The sequence below is a fragment of the Rousettus aegyptiacus genome, unplaced genomic scaffold (genome assembly GCF_014176215.1).
Source record: "Rousettus aegyptiacus isolate mRouAeg1 unplaced genomic scaffold, mRouAeg1.p scaffold_m13_p_1, whole genome shotgun sequence".
Taxonomy (NCBI): Eukaryota; Metazoa; Chordata; class Mammalia; order Chiroptera; family Pteropodidae; genus Rousettus; species Rousettus aegyptiacus.
In genome coordinates, this window is record NW_023416284.1 from 41,619,163 (window position 1) to 41,641,210 (window position 22,048).

Genomic DNA, 22,048 nt, shown 5'->3' on the forward strand with positions numbered 1-22,048 from the left:
ACTGATGCAAAGTTATATGTATTTCTTTTCTATAGAAGTGATTTTTCTAGGTCTGGTATTAAGAGTTTATGGGATGTGAAAGAAAATTGTGAACTGATGCTAAATTTTGACAGCCTGGTATCCTAGATTTTGTTACCTACACATTGTAAGTTCAGCAGTATTAACCTTAAAATCAGTGTTGATATCTGTAGTGATGTTCTTACAAATTGAAAAAAGCAAAAGGAAATTGTCTTAAGAAGGCTGTACATGATATTAATGTGTTTAAGGAGAGATGAGTAGAAGTAGATGAAAGAATACAACATTGGGGTACAGAAAGGGGAAACCATGGAGGTATGAAAAAATAGGCAGCTCATTCACCCAGTAAAAGTGACACTCTGCACATATTTTATACTTTTTCCACCCGTTTGATAAAGGTTTAGCCTGAGTTTTTATAAATTTTAAGGATTTCTAATGCTTTTAGTTACTGCTAAAAATCATATGATTAAATTTAGGCCCTTTGTTTATAGGGAAAGTAGGACAATATCCTATTTGCATTTTGATAGATTGATACAAACAAGAGATTTTTGTTTTTTCATTTGGGGTCTCATCAATTCTGACTCATCTCGTGTCTTTCTAGGTCAATGGTGTACAGCTCTACGGGAAATCTCGCCGAGAAGCAGTCTCCTTTCTTAAAGAAGTGCCACCCCCCTTTACCTTGGTTTGCTGTCGACGGTTGTTTGATGATGAAGCGTCTATAGATGAACCAAGGACCACTGAAGCCTCTGTACCTGAGAAGGAGGTACTAAATAAATATACTGTGGCTGCCATAGGCATGCCCATTGTCAAGGGTGACCCAACAAGAGTATTGTGGTGTAAAGGGAGGGAAAAATACTTCCCCCTTCTTTTATTTCACTACATTAGCTCTCTATGGCAACAATGCATAGCTTTTCAAATTGTTACTTTTTATTTAATGTCATAAAAATTTCCTTTTTTCCTCTTGAAATATTGGTGACATTAATGAGCATGCACTTTCATTTTAGAGGACTTTTTAAAAATAATTGTCTGGGCTCATTATTTTTGGCTCCCAGTTCAACTCAGTTCATCTTAAAAGTTTAAGATGTTGGTGAGTGTTGACTATCTAATGGACTTTCCTTTTTCAGAGCCTTAAAAACATGAAGATCTATGACCAATTTCGAAGTGGGTCTAAATATTGCTGTAAAAGCTTTCAGAAGGTCAGAATAAAATAACACTTTCTGTGCTTTGGTACTCTTTTTTAAAGAGCTTTGTAATGATGAAAACAGTTTTAAGCACATGCTTTGTTATCTTATACCATTTGTAACCTCATCTTTTATGCTATTTCCCCCTTTTTCAGACTCTTCTAGATTATAATTCCATTAACAACAGTTTAGGTACACAGGGGCTTCTCTTTTACCAGCCTCTGGTCTGAATTTTAAGATATATGGACCCTAATCTTGCCTCTGCAATTTAATGATTGTCAGTTTTGGAGCAAATAACTTGACTTTTTATTTATATTCTTCCTCTGAAAAATGGGGATTGTTATCGTACTTACCCACCTCATCAGTTTGTATGAAAAGGAGATGAAGTAATGTGTGGAAAGTTCTTGGCGCAATGCCTTGCACATGGAAAGTGCTCAGTAAAAGTTAGCTCTAGCTGTTCTTGACTCCCCTAGTCCATCCATCTTTGCTTTCCTATCTCCTAAAGTACATAAGAGTCTCGTATCATAGTGTGTCCTATAGTCACAGATACCTTAGTGTATATTAAGCTTGTTTTTTTAAAAAAAACTGTTAGTTCCTGTGGATAGAGGACATACCTTAAAATTATTTTGTATCATAGTGTTTTTATTCTGTACTGGGCATATGAGAAGTGTTTAGTAAATTATTGATTATTGATTAAGAAACTTTTTTTTAATGTTTACCTTTAGTTAAAACATACTTCAAGGAAGGGTTCAAATGCCACACTTTTGTGATTCTTGTCATATTTATTAAAATTAAATGTGGGTGATGGCTAACCTCTAAAGGTTGATAAAAATGCCTTTAATCTAATCTTACAGTGTGTGTAAATTACCAACCCAACTTGCTGACTCTGTGCTCCCATCTGTCATACTTTACCACAATGGGTAAACAACAGCTCTGAATTATGCTAAATGTCAACCTTGCTGCCCATTAGTTGATTGCTTTCCATTCCGTAAATACAAGAGTTATGCAGAATTGATTGTATCAAAGTGATATATTTCAGGTTGTAGTATAATATCTTATATACCTTAAATGCCTTGAAATTTCTATAAACATGGGTTTTATAATTTCATGTGGTTTCTTAAAATCCAGGCTCTCCTTTTGATCTGTCTCTTCTTTTATTTTTCCTAATGTTATCTTAGGTTCCTAAACTTTGGTTAGGCAGCTCAGCCAAAGTTCTAATGCTCATTAATCAGCAAAGGTATTAAATGCCCCAGTAAAATATCAATCATATTGTATTAGCCATTAGAACTTTACTCTTTATTGGAAGATACGAGCATTTTCTTTTTAAGTGTATCATTTCCTCACATCAGACTGATATATACAGAAGTTATCGATCCAGAACATTCCCACTAATTTCAAATTTTGTAATTCAAGAACCAAGAAATTGTTTCCATGTTTAGTCAATCCACCATGGATTGAGTATTGACTTTCTATGTCCTGCGAGGAGGGTTTGATATCTGGACCAACCCTAATTTAAATATGTTTTTGTATTAGCTATGCTGCCTTGCTCTTCCATATTAGAGGGGTTTCCTCCCACCTTTGATACCATTAAATGGATTTTCTTGTAGAGGTGACTCAAAATTATATTTGTAGAAATAATGCTTTCATTTTATTTACTAAGATCACCCAAAACTTTAAGAAGTCTACTTTAAAAAATTATTTAGTCTGTAACTTTATTAAAAAAGTTTCAAGGGAAACTTACTATAAGATGGATGGTTTATTACTGTATTGGACAAATAGTTGTTGAGTCCCTCCTAGGAGCCAGGCACTATGTGGGTTGAGTGGATAACCATGGTAAACTCTATGGTAGCCTGCACAGTTTCCATTCTCTGCAGTACTAATTGCTTAGTACTGCAGAGAAAAAGAAGATAATTCTTGAACTTCCAACAGAAATTTAGAGTATTTGGGGTATGTTAAATCATATAAAAATAATACGGTGCTTTAAATAGTATAAAAACTGAAGATTGAAGGAGTTATTCTTCTGCATAGTTGCCCTATTTACCCTGTGTTCTTTAGCTTTCTAGAATTCCATATGCAGTGACTCTTTTTCCTGAAAGGAAGGGGAGCCTGGAATAATGGGATTTGGGGATATGAGGTCAGGGAAGATAACCAAGAACCTTGTGCTGACTTACTTCCTCCAAGATCATATTTTAATATTTCAACTCAGTGATTTTTACCCCTTTTTGAGATTTACATGATTCCCAAAGACTTGGATTTTTTCTACATTTTTTTTCTAGTTAACTTTTTCTTAAAAACTTCTAGGAGCCAACAGAGCGGTTTCTCTGTGTCTTGTCCTGCACCCCCATCCCCCCACCGTCTGCATTGGCATCTTTCTTTGTCTCTTACTGTAATTATGAATTCAGTTATTGCTACTTAAATATCTTAATGAGCTTTAACTTTGTATGATGTTTTCATTTTTTTCTTAAATTACATATTTTTCCTTTTATGCTTCTAATGGGATGACAGAACTCATTGAAGTATAAGAGGTCAGTGTTAATACTTTGAATGAAACAGGTAATTTACATTAAAAACTATATGAACAATCTGCATTACTAAGTCCTTTAATTTTTATGAAATTTTATACTAGACTGTATGTGCCCCAGTGCATGCCCCTTTTAAAAAAATTAAAAACAAACAAACAAAAAAACTATGCATGCCAAAGAGATTCCCCGTTTTGAGAAAAAGCAATCAGATTCCTGATATGTACTTGTCAGAACTGAAAGAATAGTGTTTTGAAGCTTTTGTGTTCTTTGGTGTTTCAGGCTGACCACAATCTAGATGTCAATGTTGAAGAAGATGATGATGGAGAATTAGCACTGTGGTCTCCTGAAATCAAGATTGTTGAACTAGTGAAAGATCATAAAGGCTTGGGATTCAGCATTTTGGATTACCAGGTAAAGAACCTCTATAGAGTTCTTGGAGTGATTAATTTGTATTAATGTTATATGAGGTATTAATTATTTAAGGCATCAGTTAACATAGGCAAAACTAAATGATTTGATGTATAATGCTGCTGTCCCAAGATGTTATAATTTTCATTGTTACCTTTAAAACTGATAGCTCTCTCAGTGAATAAAATGATGGATGATATTATAACTTGCCAATAAGAGAAGAAATAGCTTTATACCCATGGATGCTTATAGAGACTGGAACTTGGTGGATTTTCTATAAATGGAAGGTTTCCCACCCCCAACTTTATTGAGACATATTTCATATACCATTGAATCCATACATTTAAAGCGTAGAGTTTGGTTGCTTTTCATATATTCAGAGTTGTGCAACCATCACCACAGTCTAATTTTAGAACATTTTCATCACCTCAGAAAGAAACCCTGTGCATATTAGTAGTTATTTCCAAATTTCACTCTCCTATCCCTCGCCTTCACATGGAGGTTTTTTTAGTTTTGCTTACTTATTAATCTCAATGAACTTAAGTAGATATGTTCTTGGTAAAATTATATATTTATTTTTGATAATGGAGCACATAATATTTATGTATTTCTTTATACCCCAGATATAACTAGGGTAAATTATTGATGCATTTGGGGGGAGGATGTGCAAGGCAACCATAAGACATCTATATGTCTTAACAGTTTACCAGTTTATAGAATTTTTAGACCTTCTGATTATCATGGAGAATTAAAACTGTTGGCAAGAAATTGCTTCATTTTTAAGATGCATATTTTAATACATTTGTGCTGCCTAAATACATTGTGGTTTAATAAAGCAAAATGTACTCTGTCAAAGCACGTAAAATGCCAAGTGATATAAAAATCAATTCTTTTATTTTTAATATAATAAGGCATTCGGGAATAGGTTAAAAGAAAAATACTTCAAGCATTATGTAAGACATTAAATTCCATATTTTGGCAGTGTGATTTAAGATTACTGAAATAGATTATATCTGTTTTGTTTTTGCTGGCATATTTTTGTGCCAGATAACCCTCTTTGTTATTAGAACTTCTCTTTGGAATATTATTGAATTATGAGTTGTTGATTCCAAATAATGCATATTATGGGAAACATTTTTTATGAAGATATCAATACTGTAAGATTCTGGAAGTTTATATGTTGGTTAATATTAGAGTGTATAAAACAAATGGCAGGTACTATCTCATGTTTTTCCTCCCCAGTGTAGTTCTATTTATTACTTAGCACATGGTAGGTGATTAACAAATATTTGTAGAATGAGTGGATAAGGTTTAGCTTAGCCAAAAGTAACTGAGGCTAAATGAACACATTCAGTGGGATTTTTTGTTAACCATTTTGATAATTAGAATTTAGTTTAGAAAACCTTTTCAGATATGGTCTTAGATATTCAGCTACATTTCCTTTATCATTGGAATCTGTTTATATTCGCATTCTTACACAATAAATAAAATATATCATAATGGTTGCTCTCATCTTGTTAAATGAAATTATCTGAAAGTTTTATATTTTGAATATTGCACATGATAGAGCAGAGAAGTGCTTCATAAATTAAAAAAAAAAAATCAGTAAAAGATGGAAAGAAAAACTTGATAGTCCTTATGAGTTTAATCCCTAGTTAACAGGAACATTTCTTTATGAGTTCTGAGCTTTACACTTTTTTAAAAAAGATATAGTCAGTTCTAAGTACGGAATGTTTTTTTCTTCACTGCATCCCTATAGGTGTACATTGTAACACACCTTTGGGTTTTGAATTTTAGTTTTATTTATAAAATTCTAGATTTTATCCCTGTCTCATCTGTCTTACAGTCATCATTACACAGAGTACTGACATTTATTTCTGCACAAATTATACATAGTAATTGTGTTGCAAAAGAAGTATTAGATATTCTTTTTGTTTTTATACTTCTTGGAGAACTGATAGAATACTTGATTGTCGAAATGCTGCTTTGATTTATGTTAAAGGGCTCAGCTTATTCACTTGTACAGCTAAACTGTGGAAGAAGTCTTAAACTAAATATTTTTCTTAAATCAATCTTAAGTACACATTTAGTTGTATACAGCATGTTTTCTATATACAACTATAGAACTGTTATGTAGAACTGTTACCTACAGTGACATTTAAATGACATGTAAACACAATTTAAAATTTGGTTTGGGGCAAGTTCAATGATTATACCATCTCATCGTAATTAGATAATAAATTATTTTTTGCAAGGCCAGGTGAAGGTTTAGCAAAAGTCGTGAAAGGCCATATTCCTAGTTATTATTGTATTTGATGTGTCCTATATGAATTTATCAGGTAGGTAAATAGGACCAATGCAGATCTCTATCCCCACCCAACCACAGGCTTAGCATATTTAGAATAAGAAGTAAGGTAGGAAAATCTTGGTCACAGGGAGTAGAGTGGGAGAGCTTCTATATTGTAAAGGTCCTGCATTAGCAGTGCTGAAGAGATTGAAAATTTACTTTGGAAAATTAATTTTAGTCGACCACTTTTCTCATTAGTGGAGTTTTCTCTAGAATATTAAATTTCCTAAGAGCCTAACAAAATTGTATACAACATCTATTTCATGGGTGCGTATACAATTTATTCATCTGTAAAATGGGGATAATGTGATATCTAGCACAAAGGTTTGTTTTGGGTTAAATAAATCAATGTGTTAAGAAGTGGAAATTTTAAATTATGGCAATGTATTACTAATTATCCAATTTAGAAAATAAAGACAAAATGTTTTGATATTTTCCTTAAAGATGGAGCCATAGTACAATATGTAGGAATTCTCAATTTTCTACTATCTAGTTATATTAGGAAAATTAATGTTAGATGCCTTTGTTTAGTGAAGTCTAAATTTAATTGTAAAATTACATTCTAAAATGCAGCCAACTCTTGATGAGCCATATGTGAATTATCCAATTGTAGAATATTGGCCAGAAATTTGCTTCTTACATAAATTGAGTCAAACCTTAGGAAAAGATGAGTGAGCAGAATAAAGATCTCGAGTTGGCCATGGAAATACAGGCTAGCCATCTGGACAGGTGATTCAGTGATTAATTTTTGATGATAGTTGTATAGTTGAGCAGAGTACAGAAGCATGCCTTTATACCTGAAACGAAAGAGCAGAATCTGAAATATGGTTCTGTAGCTCAGTCATATGGCCAAAGAAGAAAGTGTGGAAATTCATTCTCATGAAAGACATTTTAAAGAGATTGGAGCGAAGGAAAAAGAGAGAGCAATGGGGAAGATATAGTACATATGATTCAGATTATAAGTCTTCTCATTAGATTTTATGGTAAAGTGATAATAGCTTTGTTGGCTGTGATCTGAATGAAAGTAGAATATTTGTTAGTCTCAACTATGCCTAGGTACTACTCCATGTAATGTTTAGTTAAAATCTTGCCTGGTATGTGTGCCACACTCAAAGAGTCATTGTTCACTGTAGTGTCATGCCTTAAGAGATTGTGTCATGGAAAATAGCAATGTACCTAATTTGTCAAGAATATGAATATTGTGGTTTAACTTTGTACTATGTTTTTGAGCAACATAAAACCCTCAGAAATTTGTTTATAAGTTTTTATAGTATTATTTCCTGCCAGTTCCTAGGTGTGGATTACATATTGTGCCCTAGTTGTCTTTATCTTAATTCCCCAATATTTATGTGTAACATCTTTTTTCCTTGGAATGTTATTAGTGCTCAGACTAATATTAATCTTAATATTTACATAAACAGAATTAATACAAATCAGTAATAATAGCTAACATTTATTGAGTGTTTGCCATTTGCTAGTTACATTGCTTCAAATGCTTTATGTGTTCTTTGCAAGAACCATATGAAGTATGTACTATGATTATCCTTATTTCAGAAGTGAGGAACCTGAAGCATGGAGAGGTTTAGTAACTAGTCTAAGTTCACACAGCTAATATATGGCAGAACTAGAATTTGAACTCTGACATTGGCTTCCAGAATGTGTACATTTAACCACCGTACTATACTGCTCCTTTCCTTATGAGTAGTACTTCCATGTGCATTTTATTACCGGGGATCCCTATAACAAATTTTTCATAGCAGATCTTATTTTACCAGCTTGCAAAAAAAGTTCATATCTTAAAGACAAACTGCTAAATAGTATTCTCATTTTTAATGCTTATATGAAAGTTTAGTAAGTATTAAAAATTAATATAGTGTGTTCATATGCACATTTTGTAAGAGCTAGTGTTTATTGCTTCAAATGAAAATAATTACAAATTTAAGAATCCTAAGTTAGTGCAAGTAATTTATGGGTTAATGTTTAATAATAAAGAAATTTTTAGGTAGTCTGAGAGTCTGTAATTTTTAATTTCTACCAAAAAGCTAGAAATAAATTTAGAACTGTGGATTTTACCTTCAGTTGACCTTATAAATTAAAGATGGCAAGTGGATATTTTCTGGTGTTTTGATTTATGTTGAACTTTGAATAACCCCTCATGATTGTAAATCACTAGATATGTTTGACATTAGCCAATTTTTGAACATTAGCCATGATATTGCCATTCTTGATACTTTTGAATTTCAGTGATTTAGAAGGTAAAATTTATTAACCAATAGTTCTCCTTCCTCCTACATCCCTGCCTCATTTCTCTCCCCTCCTGATATGGATGGATTCAATTTTTGTCAAAGCAGATATTTTTGAAAGCATTTGGGTTTACCTTGACCCTGAGATAAAAATAGAAAGCATAATAGCACAGTCACTAAGAGGTGATTCATAATGTAAATGCTGTTAGTATTGCTTTAAAAAGTTATTTACAAGACTACAGGCAAATGATGGTTCATTAAAAAGAATAGTGAAACTATTACTCCCTATTAAAATTAACAGCAATTAATTTTTCTTAATAGAAGCAATAGGTTATAGAACCCAAATGGTATGAATATAAAATATTGCAGTATAGCTGTGTTTTTGGATATGGTATACCTTAGTATTTGTGAGAAAAAATTAAGTGTGCAGTTTTTGCCTAACTACTAACTCCATTAGATGGAATTCTTTTTTAAAAGGCTTTTAAAGTTGTAGGAAGGGAATATATTAATTTCATGTATGTAGTTTTAAATTTTATTTTTCTTATATGCACAACAGAATGACTTTCTGAGCACATTAGAAATGTTTTATAAGTATTAGATACATACAGCATAAAAATTCAAAAGTACATAAAGGTATTCCATGACAAGTAATTCTACCTCTGACCATAATCCCTCACTTCTCCCAGATAAAACTCCTATTTTTCTTGTCCATCCTCTCAGGATATTTTATACATGCATGGTTAGATAAGTGATAGTTTTTTGGTTGCTTAATATTTTTTTATTTTTTTACATATAAATGGAATATGTCATAAATGTTTTAAGCATATTGCTTTTTTTCTCAATTATATGTTCATTCATTTTGGCATTTATAGAACTACCTAGTTCTTTTTAATGACTGCCTAGTATATTCTTGTTGATGTACAGTAATTTATTTAACGAATCTCCTGTACCTAGTTGGTCAGTATTTCAAATGAGGCTGTGGTGGATATCCTTGTCATACTCTTTTGTAAAATGGTGAATAAATCTTGTGATAAATTCCTAGAAGTGGAATTGACCATCAAAAGAGCATATATCTTTCAAATTTTGGTATATTTTTACCAAATTTCTTGAATATAACTGTGAGTCTCACGTGCATTTATGCCACTTAAAATGATGCCTTCTTATGTAGAGTCATTTCTTTATTCAGATAATTCTCCTGGAAAATAAAGTGTAGTCAGGCACATAATTCATGAATGTGCTAATGGTCTTCCATGATATGAACAGAATAAATGATAGCAATATATAACCACCAATTTTGTTTCAACTTTATATTGGCATTAATTAATTTATTGACCTTCATAGCTAAGAGGGCATAAACTATATCCAGACTTTGATATTGTGCCCAGAAGTCTGTTCCTATTTCTTCTACTAGCCTTAATCTTGTTTATCAGAAAATAGAGTTTAAAAATGGAAGAAATTAAGGATTTTAATTTTTACCACCAAAGGTGAATGCTGGGTGAATTTGCATAAGCCCAATCTCTATGTTCATATTAGCTGACTAGTTTGTAGAATCTGGGATATAGAAATTGATAGATATTTACATAATTTTAACATATAGTAGTACAGTTGACCTTCAAACAATGCAGGGGTTAGGTACGTTAATCCTTGGACCATTAAAAATTTATGTATAGCTTTTGACACCCCAAACACGTAACTACTAATAGCCTTATTGATAACAAAGAGTTGATTAGCACATGTCTTGTATGCTATATTTATTACATACTGTATTCTTACAATAAAGTAAGCTAGAGAAAAGAAAATGTTGTTAAGGAATTATAAAGCATTTATTGAAAGAAATTCATATAAGGGGACCTGTGCAGTTCAAACCTGTGTTATTCAAGGGTCAACTGTATATATATTAGTAATATTAAAAAGTCAGATCCAAGCGAATACTATGTCTAGAATCTAAGATATAGAAGACAGTAATGTATTGCAAGTTATTATATAGTTCCACTGTAATGCTCAAAGGATTTCATGGCCACTAATATTTGTGTGTTTTTTTTTTTTCTTTTGTTGTTATTTATTTATTTATTTATTTATTTTTAAGGAGCTCTTTGGGTCCAGTTCACCCATGTAGCATTAAGATATTAGTACTAAGAAAAATGCAGTCAATCTGCTAATGGTAGTGTCCATGTTCTTTCATATGTTTTGTAAGACTTACTGTTGAACAAATCACAGAGCTGCATTTAAAGGTCACTTTTGCTTAACAGAACTTAGGGGAACTGATAAAGGCCATTTTTTGCCCATCCGTGATTCCTACCCACATTTATTTTTATTAACATCAAATTACTGTAAGCTCCTGTGCCAACTGGGCTGAAGATTTCTTTTCACAGAGGATTTGCTTCCTTTCCTTCTATGGGAAAGTTCTGTATCCTTTAAATCATTTTAAGCTGCTTCATTTGAAAAATAATTCTTAGTAGAGTGTTCATGGAGTGGATTGATTGTGGCTACTGGGGAAAGTCTCTCATGGCTTAAAGACTGCTTTTCAAGCCTGCAAAGTGGGTGAATGAAGGGAGCCCACTCCTGGTGAGTGGAATTTGTAGTGTGCTCAGGATGATGACCGACTTCCAAAAACTTCACTGCAGCAAGACTAAAGGCATCAGGAGACCAGAAGCCACTTAATAAGAGATCAAAGAGGCTGTGTGTATATCAGCTTGAAATCCAGATAGTACAGATCAAAAGCTTGCCTTAGTGAGGCAGCTGCAGGGGCATGAAGTTAGCAGGAGGTCTCAAAGATCTTAAGTTAGGCCTGATGTTGAACTTTGCGGGAATTTCATGGCTCCTCTGGAATATGAATTTGGCAAAAAATCCCATTGTGTTAATGGGAGAGAGAAAAAATAGAAGGTAGGAGGCAAATACTTGTCAGCGGGATGGTGCTTTCTCAAAGGGTAGGCCTCCTTTTAACAATGTTTCTTCAGGATGGTTTCTGCTCCATACTAGAAGGCATTGCTGAGGAGGAAGAAATCCTGAAATTGATATGTCTGTTACAGTATTTCAGAAATGCCCAAACGGTAAATATTAGTGTTTATGAAATGACAATGAAGAGCTAAAATATAGGCATAGAGATGCTCAGATTTACTGCAAAACTTGCTAATTACATCCCTCCTATGAAATGCCCAAGGGATTCCACGAAAGTAGTAGATATCAGTCTGGCTATGCATGTGTGTCTCTCATGTAATTAAAAATAGAACAAAAGAAGAAAATCAGTCTCCAGAGGTGTTTCATCACCAGTCTTCCCCTATCTCCAGGTGTGGGTATGTTTTGGAAGTTCCCACTTGATTCTGATGTCAGTGTTGAAAACCATGCTAGTATATGAAAGTCAACCCTTCCTACGGTATGGTAGAAAGACTGAATCAAATCCGCAAACAGGTATTGAGAGTCTGTTTTTCCATGGTGTGGTGATTTGTACTACTCTGCCCTGTTTTGGGTATAATTTGGAGGTAGGCAGTGATTCAAAGAAACCATGCTTTCCCCAGTGAGAGCCAGAAAGTGGTGCTGTTTTGAGCCTCTCTTCAGGTTTAGAACCCTGCGTATCTGGAGTCAACCTTTTGTTTTCATGTCTTAAATATGTAACATCATGAATGGGTTACCAATTGATAACACTGTTGGTCTAAATCACACATATTTAGTTGAATTTAAAACAGTAAATGAGATGATGTTAACTCCTCAAACTCATTCAATTCTATTTCCTTTTCTATTATCATCTTCATAGTAATAATAATAATAGTAACAGCACTGATGAAGTGATTACTGTGGGCGTACTAATCTCTTTACATAACTTATCTCATTTAATGCTTTTAACAACTCTGTGAAATCTATACTGTTATTTCCACTTACAAATGAGAAATCCGAGTCTCAGATTAAACAACTTGAACACTATCACTCATCTAGTATTTGTAAGTGTTTAGGTTGAGAGTGACTTGTTTAGAAAATTAAAATGAATTCCAAATCCAATATTAAAAAAGCTTTTAAAAGTCTTTACTTTCTCTGCATCATAATACCTTTCGACTAATACACACACACACACACACACCCCAAGAAGATATTAGAGTATTTCTTATAAATTTATTTCCTACTTAAAAATTTTTTTTTGGAAAAGTATACAGAACATAAAAGTTATCATTGCAGCCATTTCTAAGTGTATAGTTTGGTAGTGTTAAGTATATTAATGGATTTTATTAGAGGTTGTGACTTTGTACTTGAGTACTACTGTCTGCTTGGTGGAACCCCAATCATTTCAGACAAATGATGGGCCTTTTAGATAAAGGAAGATTATATGTTTTGTTTTGTTTTCCTTACAACCAGCAAAATTCCTGGGCCAGGAGTAAACATTAAACATGTAAACCATGACAGCACAACATAAATTTTTTAAAAGATGAAGCATCCAAGGAACATATTTAATAGCCAAGAAAAATATCTAATAGACTAGAAGGGGATAAGGGAAAGCAATAGTCTTCAAGAAGTGATTTCCATGGGATTCCTGTTTGAATCATTTTAATTATGGTGCTTAAAATAGGTTTTAAAGTACTAAGCTATACAGAATAAAATTATGTGCAAGCTTATGTATTATTTTTCTTCTTCAGAGTGTATTTTGTTCTTTTAGCAAGCTTCTCTGTCCACTTCTCTTCTATTGCAACTTTAATCGCCTTACGTACTGTGCTTACTCTGCTGCTCAGGGACTATTTAATTCTATGTGTGATGAGTGGAAAAATCTATTCTTAATGCCTAATAGTATTTAGGAAGTAATAAGAGACGAAGAGCCAGGAACCATATCAGTTTAACTTATCTTGAGTGCACTGAATGCATTTTGTAGGTACAAATTTTGAACATGATGGTGTTGTGGTAATTGGTATGATTAGTGTAATACTTAGCTATATTATAAAATAGTTAAAAATGGGGTGATATTCTGAAAACAAATCTTGCTTATTATTCATTAGAATCATTTAGTTCATGCCTTACATTCACTATAAATGCATTTATTTCTCTTTCCTAAAAGTAAATGCTTAGATTGTTGGTCAAATCAGAAGCTTGTTTAGTATAATTAATTACATCCCACTATCTTAAATCAGAATGATTCTAGTGATTTTAATTCAACTTTTAGTTTCCGATGTGTCTTTTGTTATTATCTAAAAATGCAAAGGGAAAAAATTGTTTGAAGACTCATTTAAAAAAAGAGTACATGTCTTTATATATTTTATTGTATCTTTTGTTTAGATGGTAGAATACTCAGGGAGTTAGACCTTGTGCAGTGCCTTTTTTTGAGTTCTTAAAAGATATCACTAAAATTATACCATATTTGTGACCATAGTACATCTTTATTGCCGGTGCTGTGTTTTTAATTAGCTTCTATCCTCTAGTTTTATGGTAGTTTTGTGAATGTATTGGTCGAAATTAATGACAAATTTGACTCAAGATATTCTGTGAAACTTAAAGGATTTTCGAGTTGGTGGAATAGACCATAATTGTCATGTATCCAACTTCCTCTTTTACAATCGTGGAAACTGACAGAGACGTGAAGAACTTATGAGACTATACAAAGCCAGGCTGGCAACAAAACTTGTCTCTTGACTTCTGCTTCATACCCATCCTACCACTAGTGGAATGGATATCTGTGTTCCTTGTCTCCCTCTTTTATGTATTTTTTTTCCTTTAAAAAAAGAAAAAAATCTTTGAATTTGTTTCCTGACTGACATTGCTAACAATGGAAATTTTAATTCATGCCAGCTGTGTATCAGAGCATCTGAAGATCACTGTTTTTTCCTTAAGATGCATGTATCTCTCTCTCTCTCTCTCTCTCTCTCTCTCTCTCTCTCTCTCTCTCTGTGTTTGTGTGCGTGCGTGCGCACGCGCAAAGGAGCATTTCCTTTGCTTTTCTTTGTACCCAGTTTCTTTCTCTGCCTACCTTTGGGACGAAATAGTTGTCTCCCTTTTAAACTTAGTGGTTTCTTTTTTTATTCTCCATTTTAGTAATTTCCTTGAGATCTTATCTTGGAAATTTACTTAGCTGTTAGTTTATTTAGGTTTTAACTAAATACTTTTTAGTTCAAATAATAATGGTTACATTTAAGAGTATACTTTTTAAGGATCGAATATTTGGCTGCTTGCTGTTTTCATAGTTTTCTCTTTGTTGACCATTATTGAGTTGGGACAGTTCTTATTACATAGCTAGCTAGCTTGTGTTATCCAGAAATTAATATATGTAGATCCTTTAAAACTATCTTTGAAACATACTTCCTCACACTTACATGAATAAATATCTGTGAAATGAAGCTCCATGGCCTAATTCTGTAATAATGTACACTACAACATTGAATTCATTGGTTAGGAGATCTCTTCATTTGAAGAGCACTTTCTATTTTATAGTTGTTTGAAGTTATTTTCATAGACATCCCTTGGAATCACTTTATTTTGGTGAAGGACTGCTGTAATGCGGGAGGGCAGGTATTTTAGGTGTGGAGAACTACACAACAGCACAGAATGTTAATGACTTAAAATTAAGACTATCTGAATTAACTGTATTTCCTCTCATGAGTTTACTGTAGGCCAACTTTATATTTGAATATACTCAGTTGACAATAAGTATCAAAATTATCACATGTAATGTAATTTACATACATTTTTTATCGGAAATAAGCTGTGGTCTTTCTCTTTGCCTTCCTGTTCTGGTCTCTAAATTCCTATTACATTACTTAATGTTTTTAAAAGTTTGGGTGTTGGATATAGAATAGATTTTAAAAGAAGAAGAACCCAAAGTTATTTATTTTGAATCTATATAGTTAGGACATCATCAGAGTTTGATTTTTGTTTTTCTTCACTGGAGTAATACTCCAAAACCTATAAATATTGAACGTCAGAACATTCCTTGGTGTGTGTCTCATGTGCTACTTATTTTCAAAAATGTGTCACCAATAATGCATTAGCCAATTTATTAAATATGACCAGTGTTGTTCTTATTTATTTATTCTGTCTCCTCTTTATGTTATATTCCCTGCTTTGTGCCTTTTCGTTGAGCTTTCCATACTTACTTATCTGTATTTGTAGTTTTAGTCTTGAGGTGGCTTTATAGCTATAACTGTGCACGTTTTCTGTTTGATATCCATCTCTGACAGAGCCCACGTTTCAACTAACTACTTCCCTGCCCCAGGTGACACCCCTGCACTCTGCTTTATTTATGTGAACTCTGGTCTCTTTGATCTGTGGGAATGTATACGGATATTCATATAATACATTTTATAGACACTTCAGAAACTTTGAATCCCATCCATTTGAGCATAATGATTGTCACATGTTTGTATCTGTTCATGTAAAGGTGTTCCACCAAATGAGTGGATTCTTGAGAAAGAAAATGTAAATGGAAATTTAGCAAACAAAGGCAGTTTTACCTGTCCATGCAGGCATGCTGCACATTCCGTGCTCTCCAACTTTTCATCAGCTAGGTGCTAAAATAGAAACCTCTAGTGGCCATGTGTGATATTTAAGAAGCTCAGTTTTATACACTTTGGCAAAGTAGTAAATATATCTTAAACACAATTTGCTCCCCCCCCCCCACTCATTCATTTAGCAACTACTTACCTCAAGATAGAGAAGCTGCATTACCTTGTGGCTAAGAGCATAAAATCTGGAACTTAACCGACTGGTTTGAATTCTGGTTCTGCGCCATTTATCAACTGTGTGCTTTGGTTAAATTATTTAATTTTCCTTTGCCTTAGTATTCTCATCTGCAAAGTAGGGATAATTATGGTATCTCCCTCATGCTGATGTGAGGTCTAAATGGATTCAAATAAGTAAGATTCTTAGAACATGCCTGGCATGGCAAGAGCTCGGGAAGTATTACCAGTTGATTGTTGTTGTTACTCATATATGACGGTGTGCCTTTGGTGTACTTCTTTAGTACACCAAATCCAGTGAGGAGAGAGAAACTAAGTAGAATTAGCCAGTCAGTATTTCAACTACTATTCAGTCCTTCTGTGAGGCAGGCACTGTAGTAGGTCCTGGAAATAGAGCAGCAAATGAGCAAACATGTTCTTTCTCTCAAGGAACTTATTTTTAGTAGGGAAGATGGTTAAAATAATTCCAGTACAATGTCAAAAATTTTATAATAGAGAAAATGCAAGGTGCTATGACTATATCTAGCAGAAGAACCTAACTTATTTTAGGAGGTCAGGGACAGTAAGGAAACTACATTATGACAAATGCTATAATGGAAAGTCTTTTTTATGTTTAGAGATACCACAGATTAGGAAGTGCTTGAGCCTTTGGGGAGTCAGAGAAAGCTCTTCATTGGAGAAAACACTTGAACTGGCTCTTGTGGCACAGATGTAGGTACGTGACAGTAGGGCAGGGAGAACATTCCTGGCAAATGGAATGATTTATAGGATGTCACAAAGCATTTCACAGTCCTTGATTTTCAGTAGTTCTGTATTGTTAGGACAGTGTGGGGCAAATGGGAGTGGGCAGTGGTACATGTGGGGAGAGCAAGAGATGAGGCTGAACTGCAGCTCTGAGGAATTTCTCTGCCAAAGAGTTGGGACTTTATCCTGAAGACTGTGGGTGTCACTGAAGTGTTTAAGCAGAGGAAGAATTGGGATCACATTTTTAATTTTTAGAGATCGTTCTTTTATCTCTGGAGAAAATAGACTGATTAGAGTAAGATTGGAAATAGGTGGACCTATTGGGAGACTGTAGCAGGTGCACAGACAAGAAATAACAAGAAACTGAATCAGGGTAGTGGCCATAGAAATAGAGAAATAGAATCAGAATAGAGAGATCAAATTGACATGCCTTAGTGAGCAACTCAATGGAGGGGTGAGGGAGAGTAAATGAAGGCTTGGGTGAATGGTAATGCCACTCAGGATTAGTGGAGGAGTCTTTGTCAACTTGGATTTCCCCCAACATTGACACATCCTGTGATTATAATAGATATCAAACATTAGAATCACTTCCAGAGACTTCAAAAATCCTTATATCCACTTTTCTTCAGGCAGGTATGATGACTTGTATTCACTTGTGAGACAGCAGTTAGGTGGGTTCTCTTAGGATTTTATAGCTGAGTAGTGAAGAGAATTAAAGTCAAATCTGTTTTCTTGTATAGTATTCTAATGAAGGTTGGCTATTCTCTAATTGATTGTAGGAGTTTGATAATATTATTGAGAGCTGTAAGGAACAATTTTCATAAAAGATTGAGTTTAAGCAAACATAGGGTAGTGTTAGAACATATATAATAATATAAGGCTTTGAATAAAGAGGGAAAAAAATCCTTCAGAAGAGGAAAATGGCTTGCATGGTAAAAGATATTTCTTTTGATTTGTGATTGGTGTTTAGTGCCCCCTATTGACTGTTTAGTCTAAAATATCTTGATTCTTGAATACAATGTTCCTTGCAGTGTTATTTACCACAACAAGAAAAGTAAGAGGTTTTAAAAATTATGTTTAAAGGCGAGAAAAACTGATGGGGACTTTAAAAAATCTGATTGGAGTCTAGGAGTTGGATAGAGGTCATATCTATATAACATTTATAGAATTTACAAATGTTATATCTTTATAACATTTTGTTTGATATAACGTGAGTGTGATATTATGGACTGTATTTTCAGAAAACAGACTTCTGATGAGGAGCAGCCTAAATCTGGCTCTTTTTTTTTTTTCGTTTTTTTTTTTTTTTTAGCATTTTGTATGCATCCGAGACTTAAGAATAGTAGCCACCCCAGTAGGCAATAGCAGTGGCTGTTTTCCTATAGGATAGCTGCTACATGTGATGACCGTGAAAGGACATGACTGTTGCTCATTAAATTAACTTCATTCAGCAACATGGGAAAGCACATGGCTAGAAAAGTCATCATAGGAAATGAAGTAGTGATTATACATAATGGTGGCATCTTCAGAAGTGGGTAGTTTGTCATTTATAAGCCACAAAGCTACCATTGGGGTCTCTTCTCCAGGAAAAGTGGGGGTAGAATAGATTTAGTGTTTAGAATAACTAGAGATCTAAGCCTGAATAAATTTTTATAAGCAAGCACACCTGGTACTATTTTGAGATCTAAAGAAGACTGCACTTTGTGTAAATAAGTGCTCACCGTGACTGTTCTATAATAAAAGAAATCTATTAATCTTTCTATTTCCATTATTTCCTGGTTAAACTTCCTTTGAAGTGTTTCTAATTATCATTTCAACTTGTTGCAATTTGGAAAACAGTTCACCTATTTATTCTGGTTAAAAATAAGTACTTTTTGATTCAGTGTTATGTGAAACTACAGAAATTGCTCACACCAACCTAGTGAATTAATTTATTTGCTTTCAGTTTATTTTACTGTTGCAATTTTCTCTACGAAAGTTTAGTAATTATTAATATGAAGTAACACTGGCTGCTTTCTGTGCATTTCATGAGGGGAATAAGCTATTATGTCGTTTCCCTTCCCCCCAATAAAAAAGCCTTCCATCAAAAACTGACATTCTAAATAAAGGACATAATTGTACAGCTTATTTATTAGTGTGTCAAACTTAAAATCTAATGGTTTCATATTTCAGAATGAAAAGTGTGTTGTGATTCATGGTTGCCAGTGACAAAATAGACAGCTCTTTTATATTGCTGCGCTGATTGCCTGCTGATATGCCACTGTGTATGTGTGTGTGTGTGTGTTTTTTTTTTTTTTGGTTCTTTTCTGTTTTCTTCCTATGCAATAGCTCCCTCTACTTGAAAATATTGGTGTAATTATAGTTTGACACTATGTACTTTATTAATGAGTTCCCTTGACTGTACTTACTTTCAATCATCTCCATAAATATGTAGTGTTATAGATCAGAGCATGTTAGAAATTTACCAAGAATCTCTTGGGAGTGAAAAAGCAAGATTAGTTAAGGAAAGTAAGATAACTTGTTTAAAGGCATATTTTAAGGAATTAGCTATGTAACCTTTGTTGATTTAAATATCGCATATTTGGTTAAAATTCTATGTAATACTTGAAAATTAACCTTGATATTTGAAACACAGAAGTGTAGGAAACTGGATCAGAAAAGTTCAAAAGAACCATCAGCCACTTCAAACAAACAAGCCTGGAACTTGGCAATTTCTTTACTTCCTCAGAAAGGGTTTAATAGAAACTAACAGTAGTACAATCTCAAGTTACTATGGCTTGCCTTTATGGAACAGTCTGTGCATAATGAAACTGTAAGAATGAAATAGACAAACCAAAGAAATCCTGTTATGAGGGGGATTTTTTTCCATACTATATCTGAGGTTCAGTGATAGTACCATATACCTCCACCATTAGGACAAATGCAGAGATTCTACTCAATGATAAGATTTCCATGTGTATACGTCTTCGCATTCACAACTGTTTATTTCCAATTTCGTCTGACTGTCATCATGGTACAGAACAAGTGGCAGAACAGTGGTGGCCAAGAGTAAGGGCTTAGGAACCACACTGCTTGGGTTTAAATCCTAGCTTTGCCACTTAGCAGCTGGGCGATCTTGGCAAGCAAGTTTCCTTAACTTTCTGATGCTCGGTTTCCTCATAAAATACAGACAATAAATCTACCAACATCCTGGAGTTTGTTGTAAGGATTGGTTGAATTAATGATTGTGAAGCACTTAGAACAGAGCCTGACACATAGTAAGTGCTATATATCAGTTTATTGAATAAAATAAAAAATAATAGGGGTTATAAATTGGTCTTTATTAACCAAATGTATCTATAAAATGTCTGCGTTCTCTTCAGTGCTTAATGAAAAGAAATGTGGAGGTCTCAATGGATGAGAGATATTTGCACATTGGTTTTGTTCAGTGTATTTCTATGTATGAAGAGTTCTCACATAGGGGTACCTATATTGTGTCATAATTTTAGGATATCACATTTTTAAATATATTTTTTAAATGCAGTGGAGTATTAAATGGTTTCCATGTCTTTTTTTGAACTTAAGTGATTTAGCAGAAAGATTCTATACCGGTGGAATGCTTAAGAATGGAGTATCATTTCCCGTCGCATACCTCTCTTGAAGCCTACTTATTGCCCAAGAGCAATAATAGATGGGCTTGTCTTTGGTCTATAGGATGATTGTGCTTGAGGATGTCAGAATTTAGCCATGTTGTCCTTAGACTTCTTGTAATCTAACAAAATATCAGTCACCAAAAGTTTAAAAAAAGAAATTTGTATGTATTGAGCATTCATACATGCAATTAAAATTGTTAAGGTTTTGTTGTCACCTTGGTACATGCTGATAATCTGTGTGGATGTTTAGAGTGATATTTTAATAGACTGTGTCCTCTTTGGAAGAATATCACTAGAATGCCAGACACATAAATAAATAGTCAAACGAGATTCAGGAGTAAACATAAACTATCGTAAGACTGTATATTTGTTTTCAGGGAACTGACTTACCTTTCTTCTTTGTTTGATCCTTAGGACCCCTTAGATTCCACAAGATCAGTGATTGTGATTCGTTCCCTGGTGGCAAATAGTGTTGCAGAAAAAAGTGGAGAACTATTACCTGGAGACCGCCTGGTCTCAGTCAATGAACACTGTTTGGACAACACCGCACTTGCTGAAGCTGTGGAAGTGTTGAAAGCTGTGCCACCAGGCATCGTACGCCTTGGCATCTGTAAGCCTTTGGTGGTAAGTGTTGAGTTTTGTTAGTCTAGGAATTGATAATAGTGTAATAGTTAAGGACATGGGTTTTGGAGACGAATACACTTGGCCTTGAATCTTTGTTCCGCTGCTTACTATATGTGTGTTCTTGTGCACATTTCTTAATGTCTTTGACTTACAAAACCAGGGGGGAAAATACTCTCATAGATTGTGGGGAATTAAAGATAATATTCATTAAGTACTTATCACATTATTCCATAAATGCCAGCTACTAACAGCACTAGTCCCACTACTACACTTTTACTACCATTTTTATCTGCTTGCAGACTTCTAAGGTCTCATCACTTTTCTTATGATGTAGATTAAAATAAGTATTTATGCATTTTAGTTTTCATTTGGAAATGATGTCGAGATGGCATGATCAATTGAAATCCAGTTAACTGTATCATTTTAACCATATGGCAATGAGATTTTAATATGCTTTTCTGACCATCAAAGTGCCTTGTAACGTACCATATAAACTCCTATACACTCCAGGCATCTTGAAGTAATCTTATTGCTAATCTCATGTACTGGGCCAGATCACTGTTTATAACTGAAGGCCACATTGCAGTTATAGTGCTGTTGAGGTTCCTCAATGCAAAAAAATTACTTGATGATAATTTTCAAGAAGTATTAAAGTATTTATTAAGTGCTTACTATATGTCAGTCAT

The 22,048-nt window shown here is 33.7% G+C and overlaps 1 protein-coding gene across 2 annotated transcripts in view; it reads left to right on the plus strand.

The window, feature by feature from the left end:
- PATJ (PATJ crumbs cell polarity complex component) overlaps window positions 1-22,048 on the plus strand; it is a 282,880-nt gene that overhangs the window by 58,096 nt on the left and 202,736 nt on the right. For both annotated transcript variants that reach the window (XM_036234605.1, XM_036234602.1), the window contains exons 16-18: window positions 617-778; window positions 3,998-4,129; window positions 21,153-21,362. In XM_036234605.1, the coding sequence (XP_036090498.1) occupies window positions 617-778; window positions 3,998-4,129; window positions 21,153-21,362 (504 nt within the window). The remainder of the gene's footprint in view (window positions 1-616; window positions 779-3,997; window positions 4,130-21,152; window positions 21,363-22,048) is intronic.